At 25.0% G+C, this 22,059-nt stretch overlaps 1 protein-coding gene across 1 annotated transcript in view; it reads right to left on the bottom strand.

Moving 5' to 3' along the window:
• LOC111614023 (rhotekin-2-like) overlaps positions 1-17,889 on the bottom strand; it is a 31,849-nt gene extending 13,960 nt beyond the window's left edge. The window contains exons 1-4 of the mRNA XM_023355400.1: positions 17,671-17,889; positions 9,134-9,351; positions 6,138-6,291; positions 4,978-5,003 (exon numbers count right to left, since the gene is read on the bottom strand). Of these exons, the coding sequence (XP_023211168.1) occupies positions 4,978-5,003; positions 6,138-6,291; positions 9,134-9,351; positions 17,671-17,889 (617 nt within the window). The remainder of the gene's footprint in view (positions 1-4,977; positions 5,004-6,137; positions 6,292-9,133; positions 9,352-17,670) is intronic.
• Positions 17,890-22,059: the final 4,170 nt, after the last annotated feature.

The raw sequence follows: 22,059 nt of genomic DNA, 5'->3' as shown, positions 1-22,059 counted from the left end.
TATATATATATATTCAAGTAAAATTTCAAAGTTAAAAAATATATATGAAGTGTGTAATGTCATAACATTGTAAATGACATTTTCTCTACATACATTTTATTGAAGAATTGAATTCTAAATGCAATGTTTTCTGTTGCAAAAAATATTGTGATGATAGTGGCATTTAAAGTGGCTGTATTTTTAAGTTGGATTTATGTGAAGCCATGTTTAAAGTGACAAAGTGCAAGTCACATGACTTTTGGCACTTAAAATATTACAGCTTATATTTACATAATTTTGATATTCCAGATAATTTGTAATATAGTGAGATTTTTACCATTTTATTGTAAAATTGAAATAAATTCATTTACTAGAAAAAGTATTTTTTATCTTTCCTGAAAAATTTATTTTTTGGTATTAACATTATGGCATTTGCATGCTTCATATATAATATATATATTTCTTATGTTTGAAATTTAAATTTATTATTAATATGCACTGTGAAATATCAATATATTTCATAGTGCATAATAAAATATATCAATAACATTATTGTTCATTTTAATAATTATATTTAAAATTACCCCAAAACAACCTTAAAATATTGCAAAAACTTTACTAACTTGAACATTTTCAATAATTTTTAATGACCTTCAAGTAGAATACAAAGCAGAATGCCAAACAGAAGTTGAAACGCTAACATTCGAAAAACTTCTAGTTAATAAATTTTTTGCTGTATTGTAAGATTGTTTGGGTGTGTTTGCTACTGTACACAGGAGCTATATTTAAAATTATTTAAATTTGTTTCTATACCAGTTTTTTGTTTATATATTTATTAAAATGAGTTATTTTCACATTAATGACAGTAAATTTTAATAAATTAACAGAAATTTATTCTACTTGTTATCTGTGAAGCTTGTAGAATAAAATTAATTTCAGCAAAACTATTACTGAAAATCTTATTCTAACTATTTATATATTTAACAAAATGTATTTCAATTAAAATTTCATTATCAAAACTACTAATAAAGGATAACAATTAAATAAATACTCTCACCAAATTTAATTTTTTGTCCTTTACATTCTAAAAAATATCAAATTTGTATTTACTTAAAAGAGAAATTACTTTATTCATTTAATATAGTGTTATACATTACATTATTTTTATAATTAAATTGGAATTTTATTTTAAAATTTTATTGTTAAAATTCATTAATACTAAAACAGTTTTGAGATATTTTAGGTTTGAATAATAAACTTTAATTAGTAAAGCTTTTAAAGAAAGATAATTCATTAGAGTAAATAAAAAAGAAGAAAAAAACAAAAATTATAAATATTGAATAGAATAACAACAAAAATTTCAAAAACAAATAATTTGAATTGTATATAATATTTTCAGTTGTATTTTGTACTCTTTCTGAAAATAGTTAATGCAATTAAAATTCAAGTTATTATTAATACAATTAATTTTTCTTTAAATTTACAAATTATTATTATTTATAAACACTATCAAATACATTTACATAAATAAGCATTAATGATAAAATTTTTTATAATGATATTCCATTTATGTATGCAGAATATCGAATAATACATGTATATACTATATTTCCTCAATTAAACCCAGCAGGTTTATTTTTAAAACTTATATATCCCAGAGTTTATTGAAGACCAGAGATTCTTTCAAATTCAGGATTTACTATTTTTCAACAGATGAATGGGTAAAAATTGAAATAAATACCTTAATTATTAGTATGTTTTCCAACAATCAAAACCATTTATTGACTATATTTATGGATTACAGTTATAATATTTGAAATAATTACTATTTTGATAATTAAAGCAATTCAGCATTGTCTAATTATGCTATTATGTTGTCATTCATGTCTGCTTTGATGTTAGAATCAGGATCTTGACTATCATCTTGGTACAAACTCAACATCTCTTTTCAATTTAAGTTTACTTAATTACCCTTGGGCTAATAAGCTCTCAACTTATGAATTTGAATGCAATTTCCCACACTCAATATTCAACAATATTTATAATTTTATTTCAAAAAATATTTCCATATCCCTTGAAATAGAAAGTGCTATCCAACTCTAGACAATTGTTAAGAAGTAGAAATTTAGTTAAATTTTTTACCTGTCACTCTAAATTACCCTTCCTACACAGTGCTGTACTTAAATATATTTCACATGCTTTTCAACCTGGGATTTATTTTCAAAAGCACACTTATTTTCTGGGGATTTATTCACAGAACAGGATATATTTGAATTGAGGAAATATGGTATGTGTTTTATGTGTGTGTGAACTGCAACCTATTCAGTTAATATCAGTGCCTAGTGCTAAGCTAAACCACAGGCCTGATACAGGCTTTTTAAAAAATGGAGCGTTAAAAAATAGACATTATTTTTTTATAATGTAGTTTATTAACTTTTACAATATAAGTATAGAGTAACACAATATAGTAGATTAAAGTGGAACTGAATTGGGACAAAAAAAAATATTATTTTACTAACTTAATCAAATTCTTCCTACATAGGTGTTAAACACCCAAAAATTGCCATGTATACAGCATTGCGAGATCAAGATTAAGGCTTAGCTACAGAAAACTGCTACTATAGTTATGTGCTGTTTACTCTGTAAATTTCCTAATTATGTGGAATGTGTTAAAGTTTGTGTACTTTCTATAATGTGATATATGTACTGTTGTGAAACCTTAATGTTTCAAGATGTTTGTACAATGTATGTGATTATGTTTTGTTTGTCAATAAATGTAATGTTCTGATCTGTTGTGATGAATTGTTTTGTCTGTGATTGTGGTACAGTCATAGTATATTTTGTGTTTGTTGTTTTCTATGACTATCTGACACCTATCTTTGTAATATGGTTTCTGGGTGTATAATAGTTTGTGTTTAAGCTTTTGATGTATTATATTGTTTGTTACATCAATGTAAGTAGCAGGGCTGTGGAGTCGTAGTCAGAGTCAGGAGGAATTTCTGGCACATTCAGAAAAAATGTGTTGACTCCGACTCCCGCATTTTAAATTTACTTTAGTTTTTTTTATTTAAACAAAAGAAAATTTATTATATATTTATTAATTTTTTAAAATCATCTTATATTTTGTAATAATTCGTTTATTTTAAATACAAAATACATCAATTTAATTTATTAAATATGTAGCATTCTTTGTAGTATTTGATTTTAGTAGTAAAATTATTTTGACCTAATTGAATTTAAATAATTTGGATCATTCCTTTATTATCTCTGCTCTAAGTAAGTACTCTATTTTTCTGAATGAGCCAGACTAATTGATCAGAGTTCATATTTTTCTTTTCTGAACAAAGGCTGTAGCTAGATCACACACTTAATTGAACTAACTATTCTGGAAGGGTAAAATTGAAGTGCAAATGCTGTTGAATATATGTAGATGTAGAATTTTATCGCCCACTTTCTCCTCTTATTAAATATTTGTTAAAAATTAATTTTTTTATATAAATAAATATTAAAAATACTAACTACAAAAGTGGTTTTTTCAAGCTCTGATGGTCCATAAAACAAAGACAAGTGTAAATAACAAAGTGAATTTATTACCAAAAGTTAGGTACAGTACAAACATCGTTATTTTTTGACATAATCACCATGAAGATTGAGGCATTTGTCATATCTGTGGATGAGTTTTTCCATCTCCTTGTCATAGAATGTTGCCACCAATGAATTGAGATGGCCTTAACAACATTATTTTGAAGATCGTAATTAATTCATTAGTCTCAAACCACTGCCCTGCCAGCCACGTTTTCAGTTCAGGAAAGAGGTGGAAGTCTTCAACACCTTTAAACACCCAGTGTATAGCCCCGATTTAGCACTGAGCGACTTCCACCTCTTTCCTGAACAGAAAAAGTGGCTAGGATGGCAGAGGTTCGAGACTAATGATGATCTTCAAAACAAGGTTAGGGTCCATCTCGAGTCATTGGCGGCAACATTCTATGACAAGGGAATGGAAAAGCTCATCCACAGATATAACAAATTCCTCAATCTTCACGGTGATTATGTCGAAAAGTAACCATGTCTGTACCTAACTTTTGGTAATAAATTCATTTTGTTATTTACACTTGTCTTTGTTTTATGGATCATTGGAGCTTGAAAAACAGCCTACGTATAAGTATTTGGGTAAATGCCCAGAGCTCCTTTTAGAGTTCAGAGTACAATACTCCTATTAGCACCTCTGCCCCCCATAAAATGACTTGATATTTAATTTTGCCAGATTCGAGAGTTGGCCTACTAAAATTATCAGAAGCCGGAGTCAGAGTCGAGTGTTTTTTTACCGACTCCACAGCCCTGGTAAGTAGTCAGTCTGTGTGTACAGCTTGCAACTCAATGTAATGTATTTTATAGTTTTGTGTGTGATGTGGCATTTCCTACAAAAGTTTTCTGTAAGTGACATGTCTTTTAAAATGTGCTTTCTGTAGCTTTTGTATTTATAATCTGGTCTTATATGGTAATTACGAACCCTTTTGTCTCTCCAAAGAGGCATCCATGAGACAGCCAGCAGTTTAATGCAATTCTGTCAACATGATCCTGGATGAGATCATTGGGATGACTATTGTAAAGCTCATGAGCCTAGGATTGTCTGATGATGTCTGTGTCTGTTGTATATTGTGTCAGATCCAGATTAGTGGTGTACTGTTTTTGTCTTCAAGAGTTATTGCCTTGTATAATTGTGATGTTTATTGCTTTATGCAGAAAAATTCTCACGGTGTTTGTATTTGTTTATAGTGAAAATTTAATATACAGAACCTAATCCTTCCTCTTTACAAGAAAGTCATCCTTTCTATGCATGATTTAGAATAATGTTTGTTATGTTTTGGTTAATATTGTTTGTTTTCTCCTTTGGAGTTGTTCTAGTTCTGTTTTCATGAGTGGTTGTTGTTGTTGTTGTTATTATTATTATTATAACCTAAACATTCCTTAAAATATAAATCAAAAACTCATACTCACATTTCAATTGCATTTAAATCTTCTTTCTAAATAAATTAAAAATAATTTTATTATGTATTCAGAAAAATTAATTAATTAATTTCATTAATGCAAAATGTAATTTATTATATAATTAATACATAATAATGAAATTATAAAATATTGCTATGTATAATTTATCAAGGCCATCTGCTCCAAAGCAGATGGCCTTGACTATAACTCTTGGCGAATCTTCTAGGTATTATTCTAGGTGACTCCCACTCCAATCAAAAGTTTCATTTTTTAAATTACAAGTTTTTAAGATAAAACAGATATATTATTGAAGATCTGAAATTTTTGTTCATTTATTTATGTAAAGTAAAACTTTTGGTCACATACAATATAGTTAATAATACAGGATTTTAGCATCATTCTCTGTTCTCTAAAGTTGATTGAATGCTTAAGAGAAGAAAAATGAGTGTGTCATTTTTCTTCTCTTAAGCATGTCATTATAACTAACAGAAAATGATTTCTGATAGAAAAAGTATAAAGTTTAGTTTCATAAATCTAAACTTTACATAAAACATGATTATTATAATATATTCATTTTCTACGCAGTGAAATTTTGGGATCTCTGCTACGAACTATATTTTCATTATATATTAATATTAATTTATAATTTATCAATTTGTGTTTTGTTATTTTCAGAAATTTTGCAAATTTTTTATAAATTTCCAGAAAAAAGTCCTGCATTAATACCTTAATATATAAAGGAAATCATGTATTAATACCTCAATGGTTTTTATAGATTTTAAATTGAAATATTTATTTTTGTTTCATAAAATCCAGTGGATCAAACATTATATTGTTTCTTTCCATAAAAATATTAATAACAATATTTATAGTATTGCTTTATATTAAATAAATAGAAATTTAAAATTCATAAATAAAACATATTCTTGTAAAAGTTTTGTGTCATTAGTTTCATTATTTTGGATGATGATAATGATGATAATAATAATAATAATAATAATAATGGCTTGGATAATAATTGGATAATAATGTCACAATTAGATGATAATAAAATTTTAATCATTTATGAATGAAAAAACATATTAATTGTAATCATAAAAGTTATTACAAAAGATATCTAATTTATTAAAATATTTATATAAATTCAATATTGTTAATATTTTTCTTACCAAGCTTGCTGCTAATTTTCTTCCAATTGTTCTACTAACAGAATTTGAAATTTTTTTTTTAATTTTATGAGGTGCACTTGCAATACTAAAATCATTTTGTAGAATATGACTGTAAAGTTCCAAATGAAATTCAAAATTTGGAGGAATATTATTACTGAAAGAAAAAATAATTAAGTTAAAAATCACTTATGACAAATATTTTATTTAATCAGAAAAAACAGATAATATAATATTATAGTATATAAAAGTATTTGAACAAATATCTGACTGAAAATTTTTTTTAAATTTAATAATTTTAAACAGTCTGTGATTATATAACTTCTAATATCTCTTACATATTTTTATATTTCTTGAACTAAGTTTTATTTAGTTCTGATATTTTTAAAACTACTTCAATAATCTCAATTGACCAAACTATAAACGAAATATCATTTTTGAATGCATTAATACAGTAGAGCGTTGTTTATCCGAAGCAATTGGGGACTGGGGTTGTTCGGATAACTTATTTTTCGGATAACCGATTATGTACAAAAAAATATATTAACCTATTCCATGTTGAAATTTTTCTCCGTTGCATATCGCTTTGCGTTGAATTTTCATTGATGTTAAGCCTAACGTAAATTTTTTAAAATAATAATTAGGACTACTGTATCATTAAAAATTATTTCTTTATTTTGTACAAACAAAATAAATATATTGAAAAATATAAAAACAAAAATATTATATTTTGAAAGTTAACTTAGTGTCAAAAACGTTCGATTTAGCATGACACAGTCCGACTGGAATGCTTTTGGTTAACCGATGTTTTGGCTAATTGGCTTTCGGATAAAAAACGCTCTACTGTAATACATTATGATCCCAAAATATATTTTGTACTCATAATGTACAGTACCAAATGATCATAATTATAAAGTACCCCTATTCAATACTGTTTATAAAGTTTAGCAATCCAAATGCAACCAAATTTGGTATGGTGACATTTCAGGACATGCAGAAGACATTTACATTAAAAAAATTTGTACTAAAACTCACTATTACAGCATTTTTGGTACTTTAGATCTTAGTTCATGTGTTTTTGGTTGTGAGGGTTATCAAGGAAATTTTGCAATTTTGGTAGCCTTGAAAGATAGAACTCTGATTTTTCTCACATTGCATGTGAGAAAAATCAGAGGGTCAATTATATTGAGCATTGCCTTCAGAAAAGAGCCACATTGAACAGGATCTCTTGCATTCCTGAGATTTCTTATGCAACATGAATTTCTTGTACAAATAAGATATTTATTGCTTGCAGCATCATAAATGCTATAGTGTACTAATTGATTTTTATGAAAATGTCTTTTTCCATTCTTAAATGTTATCATATCAAATTTGATTGTATTTAAACTACTAAATATCTCTCTACATCAATGACAGTAAACCTGTAACCTTCAAATGATTTCAGCATCCATGTTGAATCTTTAGAAAGTATTATTAGATTTTTATATTATAAAAAATATTTGATAGATTTCAAAAATTTGCATATGTAGTGTGAAAGCAGGATCATAAAGCTGCCATGGAAAGTCTTAAAGGCCAATAATTATGAGCCTCATAGAAAAATTATCAAACAAACAAACAACAGATTTCCTATTAAACAAAATATTTGTGTCCATTATAATCACATTATTATTTTCTTTTCACTTATATATTGATCGAATTTATTGTTATTTTTCTGTTATAAATTAAAGAGTTAAGTAAAGTAAAACTTGTAAGCATTGTTTTCTTATTTTATAATTACTCAAATTAAATATTTGGATCATAATTTGGAGTTAATACATTTTGAATTCAAATTTGACCCATCTTTGGAAAAAGGTTTGCTATCACTGCTGTAGACAGTGTTGTATAACAGTTTTTTAATTATGATTATCTGATATTATGTCTAAAGATGAATAGAAATATTTGAAGAACATTAGCAATTTTCATTATAGTAAAACATTCCAATAAATTGTATTTTTTCTATTGCTTCTTTTCTGAGTTTTGATTTAATTTTTAATTTTAAAAAATATTTTCTTTCACATATAAACTCTAAAACAAGCACTTATCAATCTTTCTAACAGAATTGTGAAATTATGTATAAGCAATTATATACTTTCAGGAAAGCAAAAATATTTAATTTTTTACATCTTGGAAAGTTTTATAACAACAAAGTTATCATATAACATAAAAGATAAACATATCAATATTTTATGTCAGGACTGATACCTAAGAAATGTAAACCCACTGACTCATGATCATAAGCAACACAGAAGCTAATGATATAATCTTTATGTTCTGGATACTATAATCACCTTTCAGATAGTCATTTGCAGGAAAACAAGGGAACTCTTGAAGAAAATATTAAACTGAAGATCCAACATTTGATATATACATATCACATAGCAATTAGATATCATACTGAAACATTCTGATTCCTATCACTATAAACTATCCTATATTATCAACATAAAGTTTAAAAAAATAGTATTTCAAAAATATTTAAAATAGATTTATAAAGTATTAATGTAATTCTGATTTAAAATTAAATAATTGTTCAAATTCATGTTTTAAAAAGTTTTAAATGATCCAACAAGCTTTTAATTATGCTGATTCAATTTTTATAATAACAAAAGTAAAGACACTGAGTTCAGTGTTACATGCATATTTTTTTTTTCTTTTTATCGCTAAAAAAAAAAAAAAACGTATGCATATAACGCTGAACTCAGTGTCTTTATTTTTGTTATTATACATTAATTTGGTGTGATAGTCATCCTATTGATTACTGATTCAATTTTATAATGCTACCTAATGTTCTGAAATTGAGTCATTCTAAAAATGCATAGATTTAAAAACAGTTAAGAATAAAACTTTTTTGTTTTCCATTCCTTAACTGGTTATTACACAATATATTAAAACAAAAAGTTTTTATTGTATTTTAAAATTAAATATACAGGACTGTAACCACTGAAACTTTCAATACTTACAAAACAATTACATCTTCAAATGATATATCTGTGACATTACGATCTATATTATTAATTAAAGCTGTGTCATATATTTCTGTTCCAATCTTCAGCAAACAAAAAGCAACAAAACGTCGACAATCTCCTTTATTTTTAAAATGATCACTATCTTTCCAAATCAATGGCATTCTAATATCTAAATAAAAATTACAATTGTTATATATAAATATTAATTTAATAATAAAATTCAATGTAATTTATAATCAGGAAATATTTGAAAATGTATCAAGTAACATGATACATGATGATTAAGAAAAATTGTTTATAAAAAGTTCAATGACATAATTAAATCAGGACAAATGATACATTTACTTTGTATTTTTCTTTTCTCTGAAATTTTATTTATTTAGGTACATTTTATCATTTATTAAAATTTAAATAATTATTTGAATATTTAAATTCTGACTTTAAATTAAACCATAAGCATTATAAAATAGTATGATACTCACACCAAATATTAGTAGTAGGAAATAGAGTTCACTGTGTACGGCATTACACAGTGAACTCTACTTCCTACTACTATAAGCATTATTATAAAAAAGTAATAATTTTTATTATTTTTAATAGGTAAACAATGATATAATTTGATTATTTAATTTAATATCATATTATAAAGTTGCACTAAGATATGTCTTAATTTTTTTTAATGAACAAAAATTTTTAAAATATAAAATAAATTTTATTTTGAAATATTTAAATTCAAGCAATCAAAAAATTAAATTTCTTTGAAATTATTCTGATCAGTACTCAATTAATTTAACATTAATATAAATTTATAAGAATATAAGAAACCTGTTAAAATTGTTATTGATATTTAATTAAACATAAATATTGTAATATAAACTCTTGATGATAAAACAATATATTTTGTTTTAAATTTTCTAAGCAGACAAAATATTTTAACAGGGAGTGAGTTTGCCAAAAGTACATTACTGTACTTTTGGAAAACCTACCTTCCCTTTAATTCTGTGAACAATAGTTTGTGGATCCCATGACATTGAAGAAATGACAGGTTATTGTAGAATCTTACCAGACAAAATCCCAACGAAGAAAAATATATTAAGGGTATTTTAAACTGTAAATTTTAACTGAAAATATTCAATAATAATTAATATGATAACCATAATTTTCCAACACAGTTATTTAATAGAATGACAAATGTCTTCAAGCAGATTCAGTATCAAAGTTCAGTCCCATGTTTTTTACTATTTGCAGTTATATTCTATTTTGAAACATAATACTCATGATCACATTTTTTTTCAATTTGCATTTTATTCTTATGTTTGAACAATTTACACATGTTTCTTTTTAAATTAATTAATTTATTTTATCATAAACATCAAAGTGAGGCTAATATACCATAAGCATATGTTTGTGCAAGGCTGAAAAGATCAATTTTGTACTTGGATAAATGTTAAAATGGTACCTTGTATATTTTTTCTTTTGGTAAGAAACTAGGATGATAGAATTTTCCATTTGATAGGAATTTATCTGGTAGGATTCTGTAACTGAGCCAAGAAATAAATAAAAAGTTCTGCAAATTCACATGACCAGTAAGGAAGCTTATAACAAATTTGTGCACCTGCTAATACTAATAAACAAGTCCATGTAGACAATATCAGCTCAACCCCCTCCCTCCCTCCCTCTTGTGTGGAGTGATGTACTTTTTACAACCCTTCCTTAAATTGTACACATAATTAATGGACAACCCCTTATCTGAAGGTGAAGAAAACAAATATCCAAAAATCTCTATACATTAAAAAATAATACTTCTTCTTTATAAAAAGATATAATTTACAGCATCAGTTTCTTTTATAATAAAGAGTATAATCTCATTTTCTTACTAGTTAAAATTAAATAATATGCCTACAAGAATAATATGACTGCTTTACTATAGATCTATAAAAGATAAAAATTATTTTCTGGATAAGAGAATCCATCAAATCAAATAATTATACAGTACAAAGACAAAATTTTTGAAGTTATTAAAAACTTTTTAAATTAATTAATGCATAGCTTTTGTCTGTTTCATTTAACTACTCACTTTAGTGTGAAAGTATTTGTCTTTTTTATCTCTGGTGCAAACATGAAATATCAGGTCAATCAATATGTTTGTAATTTATAAATAAAAACTGACTACAGTGTAATATCTCTAATTTACTTTTAAAAGACTGAAATCATACATATATTTTAAATCATAAAAGTATTTCAATTTGTTTTAAATTTTCTAAGCAGACAAAATATTTTAACAGGGAGTGAGTTTGCCAAAAGTACATTACTGTACTTTTGGAAAACCTACCTTCCCTTTAATTCTGTGAACAATAGTTTGTGGATCCCATGACATTGAAGAAATGACAGGTTATTGTAGAATCTTACCAGACAAAATCCCAACGAAGAAAAATATATTAAGGGTATTTTAAACTGTAAATTTTAACTGAAAATATTCAATAATAATTAATATGATAACCATAATTTTCCAACACAGTTATTTAATAGAATGACAAATGTCTTCAAGCAGATTCAGTATCAAAGTTCAGTCCCATGTTTTTTACTATTTGCAGTTATATTCTATTTTGAAACATAATACTCATGATCACATTTTTTTTCAATTTGCATTTTATTCTTATGTTTGAACAATTTACACATGTTTCTTTTTAAATTAATTAATTTATTTTACCATAAACATCAAAGTGAGGCTAATATACCATAAGCATATGTTTGTGCAAGGCTGAAAAGATCAATTTTGTACTTGGATAAATGTTAAAATGGTACCTTGTATATTTTTTCTTTTGGTAAGAAACTAGGATGATAGAATTTTCCATTTGATAGGAATTTATCTGGTAGGATTCTGTAACTGAGCCAAGAAATAAATAAAAAGTTCTGCAAATTCACATGACCAGTAAGGAAGCTTATAACAAATTTGTGCACCTGCTAATACTAATAAACAAGTCCATGTAGACAATATCAGCTCAACCCCCTCCCTCCCTCCCTCTTGTGTGGAGTGATGTACTTTTTACAACCCTTCCTTAAATTGTACACATAATTAATGGACAACCCCTTATCTGAAGGTGAAGAAAACAAATATCCAAAAATCTCTATACATTAAAAAATAATACTTCTTCTTTATAAAAAGATATAATTTACAGCATCAGTTTCTTTTATAATAAAGAGTATAATCTCATTTTCTTACTAGTTAAAATTAAATAATATGCCTACAAGAATAATATGACTGCTTTACTATAGATCTATAAAAGATAAAAATTATTTTCTGGATAAGAGAATCCATCAAATCAAATAATTATACAGTACAAAGACAAAATTTTNTCTTCTCTAAGTTATTCCTTAGAAATGATGACTTATTTTTCTTCTTATTCTATTCAGTTATAATCTAATATTAATAAATATTCTATTTTCTACAAAACTATTTGATTTCTTATAAAACAGATTTTATTTCTGTCATTCTAAATTTTTCAGAACTTGATAGGCATTGATTTATTATAAAAATTATACAAATACTTTTTCTAAATTAATATATTTTTTATCTAACAATCTAGAACCTTATTCATTCAATAACTACATTTTTTATTTTAATTATCTGTTAATATTGAAGTTATTCTAAAAGCTAAAAATGTAAGCAATAATATTTAACAATATACACTGAAATTTGTTGACTATTTTTATTTTTAATTTAAATATAACCTTACCATTTAAGCATTATAACTGTAAATTATTCTATAATGAGACTACTTTCTGTTAATAAAATCTATGTAATATGAGTATTTTATACATATATGTCTATTATTTGATAACTTTTAAACTTATTCTAAAAGCTAAAAATGTAAGCAATAATATTTAACAATATACACTGAAATTTGTTGACTATTTTTATTTTTAATTTAAATATAACCTTACCATTTAAGCATTATAACTGTAAATTATTCTATAATGAGACTACTTTCTGTTAATAAAATCTATGTAATATGAGTATTTTATACATATATGTCTATTATTTGATAACTTTTAAACTTATTCCAATTAGGTTTTCAGTTCCATTTACACTTAATTTTATATCATTAGTTGTTAAAAAAAATTCAAATCTTGAAAACTTTAAATCTTTATTTTCATTAAAAAGAATGGAAAAATGAATTCAGTTTTCTTTTGTTACAGTTTTAATACAAATTTTTTAATCAATTTTTAGCATTTTTGTTGCTATCATGACTTTAAATTTCTTTTTCTAACTCTACCTTTGTTGCTATTGTTGTAATTATTTCTCTCTACTCTTTCATTTCTTTTTATTAAATTTTTAAAAATTCAATTTTGTATCTTGCTTTTTAAATTAAAATTTCTTCCATTTCATTTGCATGTATTCTTTCCTAAAGTCTGACTCTTCCCCTCCCTGTCATTCTTATCAATGTGAAGAAGTAATTTCATAACTGCAAAGCATTTTTAATAATAGTTATGATGCTGATGTTGTATCAATTATTTTTTTATTGCATTCATTAAAATTAAATTTTGCTATTGCTTTAAGTTGATTAAGTATAGTTTTTACATTAAAAGTCTGAAATTAAATATAATTTATAAATAAGCTAAAATCATCTGACTTTTATTCATATCAAAATTATATTTTTAAGTATTATATAATAGTACATTTAATAAATATTTATAATACTTAATATCACAGTTAAAGTAAGTATTCTTATCAATTTATCATCAATCATATGAGCCAATAAATCTAAATTATTTATACAATCTAAATTTTACAGATTACAAATTTACAATAATATATGACTGTTTACTGTTACTATCTACTGGGATTATAGCAATAATTAAATTTATTTAATAATAAAGATATCAATACAGTACTAAATTTTTGTTATGGCACAATTTTGATTACAACCGTAAACTGGAATCAATTTAGGAAAATTAATGTCAATTTTTTAAGTATAATTGTCATTTAAGAAGAGAAATCATATTTACAAAAATATGAAATTTTACATTTAATTGATTTTGCATCATATATTTTTAGAAGTCTTGTCATATAAATCTGTCTAAAAATGAGTGGTGTAAATCTGAAAATACTTGACTAGGTCTGATTTATTTTTTACAACCCTTCCTTAAATTGTACACATAATTAATGGACAACCCCTTATCTGAAGGTGAAGAAAACAAATATCCAAAAATCTCTATACATTAAAAAATAATACTTCTTCTTTATAAAAAGNCAATCTTTTTTTTTATTATTTATGAGTTTTTTTAGATCCATTTTCCTGATACTTTTTTCTTTAAAAATTACAGTTTTAATCAGAATTGACGATAAAAAAGTATTAAAAAGATAATAAAAAATAGTAGAGTTACTTCATTTATTTGATGCATTTGAGTAAAATATTCTCGAAAAAACTGTATTATAAAACATTGTGAATAAAAATTCCTGAGTTTTTTTTTAGTTTTAAATAATTCAGAAAAAAATATTTTTTTTTTTTCTTATCTTCTCTCCATGTTCTTTTTAGGTTCAGTTTTTGGAAGTTCAAAGTTGATAACTTGAGAGTCTTTCGATCATGGGATTACTTAGAAATTGGATGGAGAAAAACAAGAAAAAAAATAAAAATAAAATGTCAGAATTTGTGTTTGGATTTTTCATTTCAAAATTAGACTTTTTTTAGATTATAAAAACACAAAAAAATACATAATAAATTGTACTGTACAGTTATTTTTATTTCGCAAAATATATATAAAATAGAAATGTACGAGTAACAATATTAAATTATGAATGAGTAAATAATTATATAAAAGTATAATTAACGGAAATGAAGCGTTGAAAGAATATTATGGGAGTAATGAGACTAATGTAATTTGTTATAATTACAATGATGTAATTATTGACGATAGATGGAGCCATTACGAAACTCAATTTTCTTAGAATTAATGAAATTTACGACTAGATAAATATTACTACATTTATCTAGTATTTTGATACAGAATATATAAATTATATATAAATGAAAAGATAGTTTATAAAGGTCACGATAAAAGTTTTATTTATTTATCATTATTTAAAATGATTGAAATGATACAAGCATTGGTAAAGAATTGAGTCGACAGATGGCAGGAGGCGTTTCCGAAAAAAATACATCACTTAAAAAATACTAATAAATTCTAAAATAAATATATCTACAGAAATTACTTTTAAAAATTTTATCCAAATATTGAATTATTATAATTTTTTTTAAATTAAAAAAGAAATAAATAAAATTGTTTAAAATATATATTTATTAAAATTATCTACCGTAAGATGGCGCTATGTGTTAACTTTGACAATTGCATGTGTAGTATATATAGCAGTGTAAAATTCATATAATTTCACGTTACATTTTTGTTTTTTATTTAATTAATTTATTATAAGTTTCTTCTAAAATATAATATTTTTAATACCATACATTTGTATATCTTTCGAATTTAGTGAGTTTGATAAAAATATTTAATTGAAATTTTCCAGTTATTTCAAGTTTTTATATAAATGAATCGTCAACATTTTTACGAGATGTAAACACGACATTTATATACAATTTCTACTATTGTAAACCTAAGAATATTGCTATCAAAGAAACAGAGAATGTGTCGACGTGATAAATGTACCAAACTCCGGATTTGTCATGCTCAACCTATTCTATTTTCTCTTTCTATAACTTACACTATACATTAATTTCTTTCTCTTTAAATAAATAATCGTCAGAAATATTCTAATTTGTAACTCGTTATTCTGGATTTATTAATAAAGAGCTTAACTCTTTCAATAAAAAAGACAAATTTATTAAGTTTAATACATGTTTCGAATGAGTCCCAGTTCGATTTCGGTAATATCTCTTCGTATTATTCGATTTATAATTTAAATTATACTTGGTATTTATAGATATAAATCTATAGCTTATAAACCAATTTTCCAATAAATTTTGTTAACGATTGAACGAAAAAAAATGCGATAAATGTTAAGAAAATACAAGGTCCAGATGTAATCTTCCTAATTTAACGATCTAGTACTTCAAGGTCCTTTGCATAATTTATCCACTCAGCACAATTAGACATTAAAAAGACACTCAAAGAAATTATGTGTAGTTCCTGTATTTAGATAGGAAATGATCAGAAAATAATTTAGAAAAATAAAAAAAATTCTCTGATAAAATATTAAGATAACACTTATTAAGCNAAATAAATTTTTTTTTTAAATTATTCATATAGCACTTTCAAAAATAATAAATAATTAGATATGGTTGTAAATTTATTATTAACAGTTTATATATTTCCATAGGCATGACCCAGATTCAACATCAGAAAGAGTGGGAGATATGGTTGTCAGAGTTTGATATTTTCCTTGACACCAAGAAAACAAAATTACTTAGCTGAATATTAAATGTAATAGTTATCAAAACTGTTTTCAATTCATTTGTTTCGAAATCTATAAAGTTTTTGCACAGATTCTCACTTTTTTTAAATCAAAATTTAGAATAATGATTATGGCTACATTTTGTTATGTTTTATTAACATTCCAGTAATAAATCAATTATAATTTTAATTGAATATGAAATTTTTTATCATTAGAAAATATTAATAATACTTGAATCTTAAAGAATTATATTAAGTTCCTTTGCATTCTTTTTTATTTATTTCTTCAAAAATATAATTAATGGTACCATACGGATAACCCAAACAATTTCAAAATCAATTCCAATTTTTGAATATCCTATAACAAAATGCGATGATAGAAAAGTAATTCTAACTGGGTGAATCTAAATGTGGAAGAGTTCAGAGAAATGAAAAAATAAAAATACGACCTCAAGTCATCCACTACCAGGAAGTAATTAGTGATAACATTGTGGACTGGTTTCTAGTCTTGTATCACTAGATTTTATAATATAGTTAGTGAAAAGAACAAATTGATCATTAAAGAAATATGTGTGAACAGCTCAAGATCATTATCAAGCCATCAATACAACAAAAATGAGTCTTTTTTCCCCGTATGTTTTTTTATAAGATAACGGTTGACCAAGAATATTCAGCTTTACAAATGACATTATGAGAAAATTAGTTATGAAAATGTAACTCAATAATAAACAGATGGATATATTATATCGTTAATTTAATAATGAGTGTGTTATCTGCAGTAAATAGTTATAAATCGGTTTAATTACATTCAAGGATCCTAGTAATTAAATCCTTAAAACAGCTGATACGAAGTGACATTGATAGATGAAGGTCATTGTTCTTTATTGACAAACACGCTGTGCACATGTGAATTATTATAACAAAATGAAGTTAGTAAAATGTATAATTTGAAGAAAAATCTTACAAGAAAAACATGTCATTTACATTTAAAAACAAAAAAAAACTAATAAATAATCCATTTCAAATCATGAAATTGATTTTCATGTCTCTTTGTTTAACAATGACAACTCTTGAAAATAAATCGATTTCAACACGTGCAATTAGCTAAATATAAAACTTACCTGTATACTTTGAGCAATTTGTTTAACGAAATACAAATCCATATCTTGTATAATATTTAAATGACTAGGAAAACATGGCATCGATTTTCTTTTTGAATGAAACAAACGTGAATTATCTTGATAAATATAATGGTTGGCATCCTTCTCTTCATTCTTATCTACCAATCTCTTTTGTAGAGTTTCGTTAAAGTGATTGACTATGTCGAATATAGCAGACATGTTTTTAGGCAATAGGCACTTTCTCTACAAGCCAGTGTGGGTGACTATAGTGTCAGCGACCTTAACTGTGTCAAGAAGGTCACACAGATGCTCATCAGTGAAAGAGCTAAGCTTGACAGCATGTCGTGAGGGTGTTCAACACCGCCTGGTGACTAAAATAACGAAATTTGACAACTAAAACTTTATATTTCGGCTATTTATTTCGTAATTTCTCAAAAAAATATCCGGTAATTTATAGTTTTAATACTCTTAAAAATTTATATATATATATTTTTTAATCAGCTTATATGAAAAATATAAAAAAAGAAACTTTATTAGATAACAACTGTTTGACAGAAAAGCTGGAATTTGTATTTCAAACAAAATCTCACTCATTTAAGAGCTTTTCTACTCAAACTCGTAAAAAAAAGTGTGTAAATCAATTTATTTATTTAATAAAAATGTATAATAAGTTATTTAAATAAGTTAAAATTAATTTCACATTGATAAAAGGCGCATCTTTACTCATTTTCGGTCCTTCCTAACTTTACGAAAATTTGTTGCATCACTAATTGTAAATTTATAATTTATGTCGAGCACTTTAAAANTTTATTTCTCTCAAGTAGTGGCATAAGATAAAAGTTGTGTAATCTTTCTTGCATAGATAATTATTTCAGGCTTCGGCTGAACAGTCAGTTGGGCAGCATATTTAAGTAGATGGAGAATTAATGTCAGAAGGGAGTGATTTTAAAAATTCTACTAAATGAGAAAATTGTGTGATGCTTAATTGTTTCGTTACAACATTACTTGTTCATTTTTGAATTATTTATGATGAGTTTGCAGATGTATAATTTTAGTTTACTGTTCAGAATTTAAAATTTTGTATCTAATAATAGACGTCGAAAAATATCACTTCTCAAGAAACGTGTTATTTAAATGTTTAAAACTTGAAAAACTATATTTAAAATTTGCTAAAGAACTTTATTTTTAAATAAGATATTTTAAAGTATGGAAATTAAAATTTATTATTTAAAAAAATAATCTAAATGCTAATATCTAACTACTAAATTACATTTAAAAACAAGATTTATCTGATATTTTAAACAATCTTCCTATGTTTTTATATATCCATACATCTCTATTCACTCGAATTAAGTTAAAATTAAATTCGTAATAAATATTTTGATCATATTTCCGCTTAGAAACAATATTTTAAATGTGAATGATCATCCCTTCCCAAATCCCCGCCCTACACAGGAAACTCGTAGGGGATATATGGCCTTGGCCTTGTTATTTTGAGAGCCTTGGAGGCCCACTTACAGACCCAGAGAACATAATAAAGTATCTTATATTAATAAAGACACAAACTATAATTATAATGTATTTTTCAATTAACTTATACGAAAAAAAAATCATAAAAAATTTGTTGAAGAAATTCAATTAACTCTTCTTTTCTGTATAAATTATTTATAAGTTTTAATGGAAAGACAAAGTTTTAAGCTAGTTACAAATGAATCATTTTGTATATATCTTATACAGCAATACTAACAGATTTCAGTGATTAAAAATAATTTTAAAAATTACAAAAGTGAATAAAGCTGCTTTAATGAGATAAACAATACAAAGTAAATTATTTTTTTCTATAAAAAGAAACATAAAGATGCTTTGCATTTCATTTAAAGGTCCATTATAATATTATTCAACTATCAATACGAGCTAATTAGAAAGTAAAAATGACGTATATGAAAGCTTTTAACTGATCATCATCTAAAAACCAGTCTTTTTTTATTTTTATTTTTTTGTAATATCTCCCTATTTTATTTCAAGGTCAGTGTAAAAATGGATCATTGATTTTTAAATATTTACTAAAAAAATATAGGATGGAAAGAATATTTTTCAGTAGACATGAAGAATGGCTGTATTAAATGGATGTTAATAAACGAACACGCAAGGAAATTAAGTCTCTTTTGATTTTAAAGAAATAAAAATTGTCAGAATTAAATTTTAATATATAATTTTTCTTAAATATTTCTGTACATGTAAATGCTAACTGAAAGAAACTGGATTGTATAGATAGTAAATGTAGCACCACGCTTTAGTGGATTTCATTATAGCTCTGGAGAGGAAAGAAATTTGATATTGTTTATCACTTAGAAGAATGTTTCTGGCAAATCGCTTCTTCTCGTGTCCTGTCGAGTTTATACTATTTGTGGCTGTCAGCCAATTTAGTTGTCACTAAAATTCTTTTAATTAAACTATATATATTGATGATATCTATATTTTATCAAATTAAATATTAATTATAAAATTATTAATTGCGTTTATACAACGTTATGTAATTGTTGATTTTAATTTTGTATAAATGTAATTTATCTCGATTAATTTTAATGTTTAATCAAGACGAGGAGAATAATTAAATTCAATTAATTGTTCCACGCCCTTTCGACTAAAATGCAACAAAAATATTCAAATATTCAAAAGATAGATGTTGAACATCTAAAAAATTGCTCAAAAAACGAATATTCCCGGTTAAAATTTCAATAAAAAAAGTTTAAATTTCAAGTTAAAATATCGAAAATAAATAAAATAATATAATACTTATATAATATTTAAAACTAAAAATAAATAAATCACAATTTTATACATCAGTTTGTCTATGAGATATATCAAAATATATGATTTTAAAATAAAATTAAATAAATAAATAAATCTCACCTCACTTGTATGATTCGAAGAACCTTGAGGACATTCTTGTACAATAACGTCCATTATTTTACAAAAATCGATAATCGATGTACTTCATTAAAAATAATTTTAAGATAATGTATAAAAAATATTCGAGATTTTCTTACTCTTCTCACAAGACATGTGGTTAGCAATGAAAGGAGCTGCAATCGCCATGTTTGTGACGTAGAGGATCCGTTGTCATGGTAACGTGAACATCATCGATTTCCAGGTATGAGCAGGTGATTTTCGGGAGTTTATCCGAAGTGAAAGCATCTTGGATGATTCGCTAAGAATCGCATTCTGATTAATTAAACATTGTTTCCGCGTGAGAACACGTGTTTTATTTTTTAAAATTTTAATTTTTTAAAGTACTTTTTCTTTTTAAAACGGGGATATTTTCAACAATTTTAAGGATATATATAAATATATTTATTTATTAAAATTATATAAAGTATCAGGACCCATTATAGAATATAAGATTTATTTTTTTTATGTTGTAAGATATTACTCAATAATGAAAAATCATCACTTGGTTTTTTTTTGTTATTTTGGTTTTTAATCAGGAATAGCATGTTTAAGTTGAATGTGCTGTTTTGTCTCGATAATGTAAACATAAGTAAAGACAAAACCGGAAGTTACCCAAACTGTAACATTACAAAAATATATTCAAGGTCGCAATTAAATGAAAGCACTTGACCGTAATTGTTGAGTGAATTTTAGGATATGTGAAGTGGATATAATATATTTTTTAGACATAAAAAAAATTTGCAAAAGAGAAAAAAAAAAGAGGAAGTGTAAACTTCGTGTTAGTTGCTGATATGATTAGAATTGATTGTGAAAGAAGTTTTTCCAAAAAATTACATATTCAAAATGTCTTTACATTTCCCTTTAGATATTTGCAAAAAAGTAATGGTAAAGTTGAGTTTTTTTTAAATTATTATGAATAAAATATACAGTATCGATTAAAAATACAGTATATTTTAATTTTATTTATTCGCCGAATGGTTGCATACACAGGACAAATTACAAGTTGAAAACGTGACTAGTGAAGCTAGTNAATTTAACGAACAGTTATGCTTGATAAAGATAATCTAAATTAAAATAAAATAATTTTTAAGTAAAAACATTTATAACATTAATTAATAACATTTATAATTGTTGGAAAATCTCTTAAAAGATGTTAAAAATGTATTAAAAGTCTGACTTTCATCAGTAGAAAAATCTAACAACGTAGGAGTATTTATATTTTATCCTTGAAAGATGAAGTAAAGGTAAGGCATGCTTTCATTACTTTCATACAAAGTGCTTACCTTTGTATTTATAAAACAGAAATGCACACTCTGTCCAAAAATTCCATATATATATCTTTGCATGTCTATACTTTATTCCTGCGGCGATTTTCAGCTTTTGTCAATAATTTCTGTCGATTCTAACGTTACATTTCAATCACGTTTATTGCTTTTT

Source organism: Centruroides sculpturatus, unplaced genomic scaffold, assembly GCF_000671375.1.
Source record: "Centruroides sculpturatus isolate CEXI.00-Female unplaced genomic scaffold, Cexi_2.0 scaffold1949, whole genome shotgun sequence".
In the NCBI taxonomy this organism is placed as follows: domain Eukaryota; kingdom Metazoa; phylum Arthropoda; class Arachnida; order Scorpiones; family Buthidae; genus Centruroides; species Centruroides sculpturatus.
This window is presented reverse-complemented; position numbering and strand designations above follow the sequence as displayed.